The 12,870-nt window shown below is 35.2% G+C and overlaps 1 protein-coding gene across 15 annotated transcripts in view; it reads left to right on the top strand.

Moving 5' to 3' along the window:
- The window catches only part of REPS1 (RALBP1 associated Eps domain containing 1), a 67,242-nt gene extending 55,562 nt beyond the window's left edge, over positions 1-11,680 (top strand). For 9 of the 15 annotated variants that reach the window (XM_083830893.1, XM_083830903.1, XM_083830902.1 and 6 more), the window contains 8 exons: positions 2,424-2,496; positions 4,736-4,854; positions 5,596-5,660; positions 6,948-7,133; positions 7,784-7,879; positions 8,413-8,561; positions 9,188-9,293; positions 10,339-11,680. In XM_083830893.1, the coding sequence (XP_083687019.1) occupies positions 2,424-2,496; positions 4,736-4,854; positions 5,596-5,660; positions 6,948-7,133; positions 7,784-7,879; positions 8,413-8,561; positions 9,188-9,293; positions 10,339-10,407 (863 nt within the window). In that variant the 3' untranslated portion in view covers positions 10,408-11,680. The remainder of the gene's footprint in view (positions 1-2,423; positions 2,497-4,735; positions 4,855-5,595; positions 5,661-6,947; positions 7,134-7,783; positions 7,880-8,412; positions 8,562-9,187; positions 9,294-10,338) is intronic. The other 6 variants (XM_083830896.1, XM_083830895.1, XM_083830894.1 and 3 more) reach the window with 2 other exon arrangements.
- Positions 11,681-12,870: the final 1,190 nt, after the last annotated feature.

The following is a 12,870-nucleotide window of genomic DNA, read 5'->3' as shown; positions in this document are numbered from 1 at the left end:
TCTCATTTTTATTTTAAACAAGTATTTTTCTGTGTGTTTTTTTATATCACTGTTTTGGAAATGTTTTCTCATAAATGGATATTCTTAAATAAGAATATTTGGTTGCTAGGTTCACATTCTTTTTTTCGCGTTGTACAGAAGAGTACAGATATTTCAGTGGTTTATTGATCAAAATTTAAATGCAAGTTAGTTATTTTACTTCACTTATTCTTCTGTTCGTAGATCAAGATTTTAAAATAGTATGTGGAATTGAGAACCAATGGAGATTTATGAGCATCAGCTTGGTATTGAGAAATTTCCATTTTGTCTTGATTTTTCATGTATTACATCAAGAGTAATTCAGCTTAGAAGTGATTAATTTATAAAGAGCACCTCAAACCTAATCCAGGAAGCCAGGAAAAACTCTCTATTGCATGATATGAGAAAAGTCATTAGGCATAGACACTGCGCTGTTATTTTTCTTTGCAAGTGAAGTGATTCGGAACAAAGGAGAAGAGAATAAAAAAAGCTTACTGATAACTGGAGAAGCTAGTTCATCTGATTGCTGGGCACCCACAGTGTTGAAACTGCTGCTATGCAAGTAAAAATAAAAGCAGCAAAAATAATTACTGTTTTCACAGTTTGTTTTCACTTCAAAGCAACATACTACTTCAGTGTGTCATAAAGGACAAGTTTGTGAATGTTATTTTAAAATCCTGTTAAATGATGTAAACAAGACCATGGAATACTGCAGTCAGAAGGGAAAGATAATATAAATTACCTCCCTTCATAATGAAATACCAGCAAAGCTGGAGACTAACGTGCCCTACTAGCATGAGATGGCAGAAACCACTCCTGAGAAAAATAACATTGGAGAAGTCCCTGTATCATTCCTAATAGGAACTTTACCTGATTATCATACTGAAGTAACTGGTAATGCTCAAAAAGGATTCTCTTCTATTTAAAATTGTGTTCAAGTTCATGGGTTAGGACTAGCCAATATATGAAAATTACATTTGCTGAGTGACTAATCCTTTGCATTATGTAACCATTAAAATTGTTTACTCCAAATGGCTTTGAAATCAATTCAGAAATATTCCTTATACTGTCAGTGGAAACCCAGTAGTTTCATACCGAAATGATGTAAAACTTCTTGGTCCAGAAGATCTTGCTCTTTCCCCCTTAGAAGTGGGATTGATTACACACATTCTTGTTTCATTAGGTTATATTACATCCTGAATGGCTCCAAAAATGTATACACTAGTAGAGATGTCTGGAGAAAGATCATTTCATTAACTGCATAGCTGACTTCTGCTTTAAGCTTAAGTTGCTCAGTTGATCCTTGGAAACTTAAATACCATCACATAGCCACAAATTCTGTAGTTTGTTTTTTTTTTAAGACTGTGTACCTAGGTATTTTTTTTAATTTTCTGTAGATCTCATTCAATAGAGACATACCTGTAAACCTGCAAAATAACTTCTAACCTGAAATTAAGGTGAAATAGGGTATTACTCAGCTGGCTGTGCATGGTAAAGGTGTCAAGCCAATTTCACTAGACCAATGTATCTGCAGTTTCAAGAAAAAAAAAAAGGAACAGGTAAGAAGGTGCCTTAATGAATAGGAAAGCTACCTGTGCAGGATTCTCATGTCTGGGTCCTGTTCCATGCATCTTTGCACTTTTGAAAACTTCATTGTCCTCAGACGTTAAAGTAATCGTTTGAGACTAAGTAATCCAGAAAAATTATTATAGTCTTAAGCAGAATTTTCTCTTTACTGGTAGCTAATTGTGAGAGTCACATTTTTCCTGTTGCTTACCCACCCTACATTGTGCTTCACCAGGTGTTCTGGAATCATCCCAAATTAATCTTTGGCAGCCATTTTTCTGTCAACATTCATTCCATGCCAATTTTGTGATTTTGGTGAGACTAATTTCTGATGAGAATAGGTGGCTTTAGACAGCTTTTAAGGCTAAGGGTGTGCTTAAGAAAACTGTCTGAATGATGCTATAATAGCATCTTTCATTTTTTATAGGTAGGCTTAACCAAAAGCTGAACAGTTTTTTACACACACATATATATATATATATATTTAGTCCAAAAGAGAGCTGACTACTAGCCTTGAAGGTACAGAAGTTACAGTACAGTAATTACAGTAGTAACAAAACTATATAGTTTGTCTGTGTACTATACATATCTTTTGCTTTGCCTGACTTCTAAGGTTAGTGACAGGCTTTCAGTGCTTCTACAATCACACATTCTACTCGTTCATTTTTATGGGTGTCCCTTATGTTGGTGAAATTGTTATAGTGTTGGAATGCCGAGTGTTTTAGAGGTATGCTCAGGAAATTTACATTTAATATTTTAAATACAATATATTATCTGTATCTGTTGGAGTATATTGGTTGTGCAAAATGAATATAAAACTTTTTACTTCCTTCTACCAGCAGATGGTTACAGCAGTTCAGACTCCTATACTTCAGATCCAGAGCAAATTGGAAGCAGTGTAACGCGACAACGGTCAGTAGAGTAGCAACTGAAAAAATAAGAATTGATTGAAGAAGCCTGTTCTGATCTTCTGTTTTTTTGACAGCTTGCTTATGAAGTGACAGCCAGATAAACTATTACTTTAATAGTCGGAAATGTGGAGGCAGTCTGTATTTTGACATTAAAATGTATGCTGTTCATGTTAATGTGGAAAGCAAACATTCAAAAAAATAACAGTGCAATCTAAAGAGCTGTTTGGGATTGGCCAGGTGCAGTCGGTAATCTTGAAAATACTTTCTTCTTAAATACAAGGGAATGTAAGCACAGGTGATCATAATGTTTGCTTGAAAACAATTTTTGGTATCTTTAAAAATATCCATTAGGCATTAATGGAGAAGAACCTTGTGATTATGTACTGCAAGAGTTTTTTTAAAAAATCCTGGCAGTAACTTGATCTCTTTTGTTAATGGGCTTCTATAAAATGAAAGGCAGGAACAGGCCCAACACAAATTAAGGGGCTGGGTGAGGTTATGCAATCATATAACCAGCAACTGTATTGTATGACATAAGAGAATGTGCTGTACCAGCTGGTGCTAATTGTCCCCATTAAATCTGTGCCTGAATAGGATAAAAACCAGCTATGCCATTAACCATCTTACAATCCGTTTCAGAGGTGAGTTTCAAAACAAAAATAGAGTGACTTCAACAGCAAAGAAAGATTTGCAGTTACCTTTCAGTACGGCAGCTTGAAAACTTTTTTGCCCCATTGTTACTTAATGGGGAAAATGGACTCTGTCTTGCTTGTGTGTATTTTTGCACTATCAAGAAGACGGCTCGTTGTTTGTTTTCCATGTTCTTTTCATCTCTGATTTTGGGTTGGGTTCTCTTGCTGATTTGTGTACATGAGTGGAGCTTTCTTACGAGCTGCCATTTTCTGGCACAGGCAGTTTCTATCTAGAACTGACAAATCTGGCCATGTCCACGCCCACTTCTACTTCCTTCCGTTTATACCTTTTCTACCAATTGCAGCTTTATCTATAAAGATGACATTGTCCTTAACACTACCCTAAGTCCAGAGTACTTTTTGTATTTTCAAAAAGCAAAAACAAGTCTGTATCAGATAATGATACTTATGTGATACTATGTGTCAGGAGTGTTTGAAAACCTCTCTCCCTTTTTTTTTAATCCTACTTGTGCCCTTAATTCTTCATTGTTTTCAGACTTCATTGTTTGGAAGGTTACACAATTTACAGAAGTATGCTTCTGGAGAGTGTATTAAGAAAACATTTTTTTCTATTGAGATAACTTGATTTTCTGCCTGACTTAATATGTTCAGGAATTTCAAGTTTTGTGTGAAACCTACGGAAACCTACAGTACCTGTTTCCTCTCCTAGTTTTATCTCATTTACAGAAAAATGTTACAGAAGTTAGTCATTCAGAAAAGATTTTATCACTTACATATGAGTTGAAGAAAATAGTAGCAGTATCATGAGTGATTCAATAAATCTGTCTTGCTCAAGACAGAGCAGACTAGTTAGGAAGTTTAAGCAAACTGTTTTTAAGTGGAAGCTGCACAAAAATATTGTATGCAATAAATCCCAGTATCCCGCTTAAGTTCCCCTTGAGAAGCGCAGTACTAACCACTGCAGCCTTTCTAAACTTTGTGTGTTTGATGAACTTGCAACATAAGTCCACTAGATGGTGATCATACCTAAGAATAAGTTAAAATTTCTGAAGATGCTACGAAGTGTAGAGATTGGGAAAATCTCTAGCAGAGAACTACAATCTACCTTGTATACTGTGATACTCCTTAAACCTTATATATCTGCAGGCCGATCCAACAGAAACACATTCTTCTTCAATGACATTAAACTTAAGTTTAATTAGGATGTTGAGTACATTTTATGTACTTTGAAAATCAAAGTGACTACCACCTGGATGAAATTACCATATTTAAGATTCTGTACTCCTGAACTATCATTGTTTGGATTGTGTATGAGAAACCATCGGTTTCCTAAAGATAAATTACTAGCAGTAATGTAAGAATAATCTAGAGAATGGAGATTTAAGTAAGTATAAATAGAAAAACAGTTGTGAAATCAAAGGATACCAGAAGTTTGAAACTGATTTTGCACTCTTCAAAATCAACGGCAATCATCAGGCTCTTTTTCATCTGACAACCTTTACTTGTTAACTAAATATTTAGAAGAAATTTTGAATTTTAGTTTTGTTGTGGCTCTAAAGTGATTTTAGGCAGCTTTATGTTTTGCAGATCACATTCAGGAACATCTCCAGATAACACCGCACCACCGCCACCCCCGCCAAGGCCTCATCCTTCTCATTCTCGATCGTCATCTTTAGACATGAACAGATCCTTTTCAGTTACCCCAGGTAGACATACTGTGTTCCTAGTATATTTTATTTTTCAACACATATTCCTGAAGCAGACAATTTCTTCTTTTTTCCTCTGAAGTGAGATTTAGAATAAGCTTTTAAAACACTACTTCTGAATGAAAAAGCTGAAAATATTGCCACTCTTAGCTTGTATTGAAATCTGTACAACGCTTTGCTTAAATAACTTAAGACTAAATTTGAATCATAGAAGTGATGGCATTGTAGCCCTTTGGACAAATGTGAGAATCGAGGTCAGGAAATAATGTTTTGGTAGTGTATCCATGTGCAGTGGATTGCATCTGCCAGTAAATTTTCAAGAGCAGTTACTTTGGTATTGGATATATTAAAGATGAGTGTTAAGTGTCTCAAGGCAAAATCATTAAAGGTCATTTTTGGTACTGTTGTTAAGAGTTATTGTACTTATGATTTGTCAGTACATTTCAGCTTGGGATCAAAAAGTAGGGGGAAATGTTAACAGTATATAGTGGGAGTAAAATAAAAAACAAATCAGGAAAGTGTGACTGAATATTTTGAGCGGGAGCAAAGGACAAGATACGTGCTCTGATTCCTTGTTTTGTCTATTTGCAAATTTGAAAGTTGACATTACAGTAGTGGTCCTAAATTACAGATTTATATGTAGGCAAAATTTGTATGTCTTCGTTTTTTGACAAGTCAAAAAATTAGATACTGTGTAATTTGAAAAGTAATAACCTTAGCTAAATGTGATCCCTCTTACAGGACAGCAACAGGCTGGAGTTGTTGCCTATCCCCCTGCAGTGCCTCCAAGACCACAGCCTTCACAGGTGATGTCCCTTTTGAAAAGTCATACTCTAACCTGGTGCACTGGATGGTGCTATTTAGTACTATTTTTATTTAACCCTGAATTTTAACTTCCCTCTAAAATGAGCAGTAATAGCTGATAATTTTTTGAAACCGCTGGGGTGTGAAAGATGTGAAAGGTCAAACTTATAGCCAAATGTTAGCCTTTCCTGAATAAAGAATTGCTTCTGGTAGAACCATGTGAAAGAATTCAAGTAGAGGAAGAAGAATTTAACAGCTCTGAGTTGTAATAAAGAGAGAAATTTTACACTTCAATATTTCTTTACCTGTGCCTGTATAGCCACAGAGAGATCTTCTAAAGTTTTTCAACTTATATGCTTGTGTTTACATCCATGACTCTGGCCCAGGTAACAGTTTTTAACAGAACGTGTCTGCTCCAAAAGGCATATTTCCACTACTTCCCTTGTTATAAAGTTGGTCATTTTTGTAGTCTCAATCTGAGTCAGTTCAGTTAGCTGATTTGGTAGAAAACAAATCCTGCAAAAAATTTTTGTCTCAGACAGCCGAATCCTTCAGCTGTTCTGCAGATCTGACATGGGACAGGTAGAATCTCTTTCGAGTTGTTTTTTCAGCAGCAATTATTTTTGAGTCACAAACAACAGAAATAAGGCCTTGTGGTTGCTCTGTTTTTCTGTTTTGTTCGAAACTGGGTTTTGCAGTGGAAATATTTAATAGTGATCTCCTGAATGCTTTCTCTGATATGTACCACCAATTCAGACATTGCTACAGTGTTTTTCTTTCTTGAAATATTTGTAATGTCCATTTCCTGCTTGGCTTTCTGTTTTCATCAAACTTCTTGAAGTGAGCCAATTGATTCAGAAATTATCAGGAAGGAAAGAGGGTATAATGACATATCCCATAGACTATGATTACATAATCATGTGTTTTTCCCTATGGAACTAGACTAAGATGTTTAACAGAGCCAAGTCAGATTGTGAAACAGCAGAAACATATGTACTGTCCAGTGAGTCTAGATGGCCCTACTCTATGCATCTTTGGTCTCATCCATTGGATGATAGTACATCTGACTGAACTTCCTTTTCTGTTATCTGTTTCTGCTTTCATAACCACACAGAACAGTCTGTCTGTGTTTTAGACAAGATGCACTTTGTTCTACTGACAGGATATAAATCTTTGATTAAAAAAGCAAATATTTAATATTTTGTCACAAACTGTTGTTTGGCAAGAGTCTTTGCATCAGGTAACTGTTAAGAGCATTGTTACTAAGCATTTTTGTTCCTTTATTGCAGGGTGCAGGTCCTCATGTGCATCGCCCTGTAGATGCTGAAGGCCTAATAGCTCATACCAGTACCTCACCTCAACAGATACCAGAGCAGCCAAATTTTGCAGACTTCAGTCAGTTTGAGGTGTTTGCTGCATCAGCTGTAAACAAGGAGGAAGAAGATGAAATTGAAACGCACTCGGAAGTCTTGCAGGTGAGTGGAAATGAAGATGTCAATTGTTTAATGCCACCAACAGTTAGGAGATTTTGTTAAAACCTACTTTTGCTGTTTGAACCAGTGGTTTGGTTTGTGTGTTTGTTGTTGTGTGGTGCCTCAGTCCCTTGTTAGAAAGCACTTACATTATGGATGGCTGTGCTTCTTTATTAATTACCAAACACCTAGGCAGAAGAACTTGTTTTCCTCTCAATTCTTCATTGTAATTCAAAAGATTTGATATTTATTAGCATATATAGGCACAAACATAATTGTGTTTGTACGTTTAACACTTAGCACAGGCAAAACTTCTCTTCTGCTCATTCTTGCCAGCCTTCCAAATGACTTACCAAACGGTAAGTTTTATAGCTGAGGTTTCCTGACTGTGTGCCTTTTTTGTGAGCTGCTTCCAGGTCAGAACAATGTGACCAAGACAGTTTTAGATGGTTTTGCTCCAAAGCATGTATTTTTACTTTATTCCAGCCTACGCTGGAATCTAATGCTTCTCTAAAGAAGACTTCAGCTTTTAATTTAAATGTTAACTGTATTCTTATACAAGAAACACAGCATACTTCCGTTTATTCCAATTGTTGCTGAATCAAGTGTTTGTTAAGCATTAATTTTCTAAATGTAGTTTAATATCCCTTTAGGTTGAAAAGCCCTCTGATTCTGCAAGTTCTCTTAGAGTTGCCAAAGCAGATGGAAGAGTCGAAGAGAAAGCATCTGCTAATGTCCCCACTAGTGCGGTATGCAAAGTAAAATTGGAAGAAGAGCACAGTTGTCTGATGTATATGAAATTTCGTGGTTGTTTTGATTTATTACACCAACTTTATGCACTTAACCCAATTTTATTAGACCCATTATTTGCTTGAAATAGGCACATGTATGATGAATTCTTGCATCATAAGGTGTTCATGATTAGCATTATTCTCAAGACAGCAGAAAATTAAGATACTTGCAAATGTTCAAATGTTTGAAATAGAACAAAGCTTTTCATACAAATCTTTGTAACGGTAGCTTTTTTATGGTATAAAAATATAATTATTAGGAGGAAAGGAAAGGGTGCACTCATTTATTGTGTATTTGCAATTGTCAGCTAGAGTTCTTATTTTTTATCTACACAATAGGAAGATACAGTTACGTGTCCATCAGAAAACATGATTGTTAATTCAGTTAGCTAAGTAACTGGTTCTAGGAGTATGTAACACAAATTAGCATGTCATAAATCGAATTTAAAAAGCAGTTTCTGGGAATTAATAGGCTGTGTTTTCCCCTTCAGGGTAAAGGCACTACCCCACTTGCTCCACCACCAAAGCCTATTCGCAGAAGATTAAAATCAGAAGATGAACTAAGACCTGAAGCTGAGGAACATACACAGAAAACAGGTGTCATAGCTGCTGTTCTTGCTTCACAGCCATCTATTCCTAGGTAACCCAAGAAGTGTATAAATACATCTGTTATTGGGAAGTTTACATTTAAACAGCAATACACACTTTCTGTTCTAGGAACTGCAAACAACTTCAATGTGTTTGAATTAGATTTATGTAACAGCTTAAAGATTTTTGGTTTTATGAGATCATCCCAAAGCCCCTGCTTACTGACAGACCTTGTAGAGATCTTGAATTTTGGAGTGTGAACCCCTAACTTCTGCGAGTATGTTGGAAACAAGTGGTGGAAGTATTAAGATGCATTACTTCATTTTAAGTAATGGTTACTATTAACAGTCCAAAATCTACAGTCTTTCTGTCCCTAGCACAAAAGTGGACTATTATATTAGTCTCTTTGAGGTGAATGAATGTGATACTACTGTATGTTGGGACTTCAGAAAAGTAGTTATGAGAAGTTTCTAAAATATGCTTCTTGCTGTTTCCTTGAAACCAAGTATATGTGACTTCTGCGCAGACAAGATTAATTGAGCCAGGCAAAAGAGGGAAAATCAACAGTGCAACAAGTTTAAAATTCTGAAAAGAGAATTCTGTTCATTTTTAAAAAGTGTAAATGAGGTATTCAGTTAAGTAATGAAATGACATAAAATACTTCTAATATATTTTCAGATCGGTGGGGAAGGACAAGAAGGCAATTCAGGCATCAATCAGACGTAACAAGGAAACCAACACTGTTTTGGCCAGATTGAATAGTGAACTTCAGCAGCAACTAAAGGTAATACAGTAATCTTTATTTGAAAAACAAATCACAAGAAGGCAAGATGTCAGTGATGCACAGTAGCTGGCATTTCTGCAAACCAATGATTAATAGAGAGTAGAGGAATAGAGGAAATCAGCATAAAATATTTAGTTGTTTTTATAGAGCACAGAATACACCTAGTTTTGATAGAGTTTGTGAAATTACAAAGGACACTTGTTACTACTAAATACATTTTTCAGTGCATTGATTTGCTTTTGGCTACACTAAAATTGCAGAAACCTTAAGTTAATACAGTCTAGAGTAGCTGTTGTGGTCATCAGATACTTTGAAAACAGTATTGAGAAAAGCAGATGAAGTGGCTTTCTTTCTTCTGAAGGAAAAGGCAAACCTTAGTCTTATTAAAATTATATTTTCTAAGCAAATACGCATACGTATATGGGATGCAAAGCTTGCAGCTCAATAAGAAGAGCTACAGCCATCCATTTATCTAGGTCAGCTGTTAACTTTTTGAATTTGTCTGTAGGCACCATTTTTCTTAACATCATTTGCTATCTTTCTTACCTTATGTCTAATTTCAATTACCAAGTTAATCAAACTTAATGTGAACATGAACTAAGTGGTACTGTCTAGACTGGAAGATACGCAATTTTAAAAAAGGATCAAGTGTAATTGTTTGTTACTGTTTCTTAAAGAGAGTAAAGCTGCATAAGTCAGGTAAGAGGGGGAAAATTGTCTGTTTCTCATCTTTTAATAAAAGCATTTTATACTTTATTTGACAATGTTAGATTTGCAGCTAGTTTCAACTTCATTGTTTTGGGTGACTTGAAAGGAATGGAGAAATACTAAGTGGCCACACTTTTGAGCAAAGTACTGATTCTTCGCTTGTGTACTAACTATCTAGTCTTCTGTTCAGATTATGGGAAAAGCTCTCCACATTTTTAGAGGAGATCTGAATATTAGTTCTCAAAACTGAAGCTGACATTTACCAGCTTTGGTCACATGAGGAAATTTTTAATGTTAATTCTCTGTGGACAGTCAGTAGAAAATATTTCTTTTGTAGGATGTTCTTGAAGAGAGAATCTCCCTGGAAGTCCAACTGGAACAACTTCGACCTTTCTCTCACCTCTAAGCCTACTGCCGTTAACTGTGAATTTAACTAATTTTGAAAGGGGTATTGGTTTAAAGATCCTATTTAAAGATCCATGCATCTAGCTCAGTGCACTCTATTCTACATTAAATGTTGTGGTTCTCTTTTGTCAATTTGTCCACTTTTGTATTTAACTATTTTAATTTCAGTACAGAAAAAAAGAACTTTTTCCTTGAATGTGACACTGCCTCTCACATCGTTTTCTGTGGGCATCCGTGCTTTTTGTTGAACTTGAGTTTGCAAAGTTTGTCGCCAAAATTTCCAACTGGAACTTCTTAGTGGTTTCCTTTTTTCCCTGTTGAAACATCTGTGCAGAAGAGGATTGCTTATCAGTTGACTTTAAGCACGTAAACTCTTCTTTTGCTGTGGCATTTATTTTATTGTGCCAGAAAAGAGAAAATCTAACAATGTGTCATCAGCCAATAGTACCTCCTAAACTGCCTTTCACAACTTGTAAGTTGTTCACAATTCTACAAAGCCTGCCCCTTTGCAATAAACCAACTTACACAGGTTGACAGAGTTCTTGCAGGCTGTTCACCATATCAAACAGATTTGGGTTTGTGTTCGTTGCATACATTGCAGAGTATGTAACCGCAGATTGTCAGGTGTTCCATTTACCCACCCATGACCCTGATTCAGCCGCATGCATATAAAGACTTATGGTACAATTGGTAGTCTCTCCAATGGACCTTTTTCAGTCCTCTTTTTTTGTGAAGAGTTGGGTGTAAATCCCCAACATAATTGCACATTTCCTAAGCACCACCTGTAATTGCATGTTTCACACATTACCTTTTAATAACAGATCACAGCCACCAGTCTTCACTATAACAAAATGTATTGTCAAGTAATGTGTCAATACCTCTGTGAACTTCTAATTCCCAGCAAAAAATAAATAAATCTAAAAAAAAAAAAAGAACAGTTTGCTTCTTAGGAATTCTGGGGTACCTTCTGTCATCTTGTTTCCAGGCCTTATTTCTCTGGCATATAGACAGGCTTCACTATTAACAGAGTTCCCCGAGTGTATCCTGCTATTCAGGTTGATGTACTGTATTAGGATTTGTTGTATATTGTATGATACACACCTTTTGATCTCATATGTAAATTTGCATTAATTGCTGACTAACAGCAGATATTCTATTTAATGGCTTCTTCTGGCTGTGGGATCATAGATGTTTAACTGCATGGATGTATCTCTGCAGAATCAGAACTAGCAATTGTGTGATTTTTACACCAATAAAACAGCACAATATTTTAATTTTGTTGATTCATCTTTACCTGGGAATTGAAACTCATTCAAATAGGGGAGGGGCTTATTACAGGTGTGCAGGGAATTTTTTGTAATTTTGTGGCATGTACAAGAAATAGTTGCGTACTCCCTTGACCATTTTCTTTCCTCAAATTTTTTTAGCTGTTGGTCAGAAATGATTAAATTCTCTTGGTAATCTGTGGCTATATTCCTTTTGTATCCTCCTATGAGCAAATTAAATGTAGCTGTAACTTTTAAAAAGTAAATGCTGGTACTGACTTGGGTCGAAGAATTGTATAGTTCTTTAGTCTGCATTTCCAGTTTTATTTCTTTGAGAGTACTTTTCAAAATTAAAACTAAATGGATTGCCTGTTAGCAATACTTAACTTCACTGTCTCACTTTTATGCTTAAATGAAATTCTCTTAATATTTGCTTCTGTTATAAGAGGACAGCTCAAGTCAGATTTTTCTGCTGGATATGCTGTTACAGTGAAAATGAAGTATTTCTGGTTTGGGTTATCATACAGAGACTGTTTAATTTTTATTACTATAATTATTCCAACATGTTTTCAAATGTCATGAAAGTGTTACAGATGACGTATATGTTAATCCAAAGCAAGATTCCCTGGTATGAAAAACAAGAATGTCACAGTTGCATAAAAAGATATTTTCTACTTCCATGTATAAATGGGTAGCTAAATGGGCACAAAGTTTACATTTTAATTATATCTTGTCAGTTAGTAGATTAAAGTGTAAGCCTTGAAGAAAAAAAAAAAGATATAACCAGGGATATGCAAAACAAGAAAAAGCTTAAAGTAGGTCACTTCACTGTAGTCAAAGGATGTTGATTTCAAACCAACTGTATCTTGTCTGTACAGTTTATTTTAAAGTTAAATACACCTTAAAAGTAGCATGTTTTTCATATTGATATTTAAGTATTAATCCTATGTTTACAGCAGCAGGATTCCTAAATCAGAATTTTGCATTTTAAGCTTAAGGGTAAAAAGCCTTTAGCATTCAATGATTACATGTACATATGAATTTTTAACATCCATATCTTTCAGTTGAGTGATAAGTTATGTAGTGTTTTAAGTGAAGAATTTAAGCTTTTGTATCTTGCCAACAAATCTGTTTTAAGGGTTTCTGTGGTTTATTTTTAATGCATCACTTAGTACACTTAAGTTTTTTCTGATTAGAAG

Source organism: Anser anser, assembly GCF_964211835.1.
Source record: "Anser anser genome assembly, chromosome: 3".
NCBI classification, from domain to species: Eukaryota; Metazoa; Chordata; class Aves; order Anseriformes; family Anatidae; genus Anser; species Anser anser.
The sequence above is the reverse complement of the archived record's forward strand: the minus strand, read 5'-3'. Positions and strand labels throughout refer to the sequence as shown.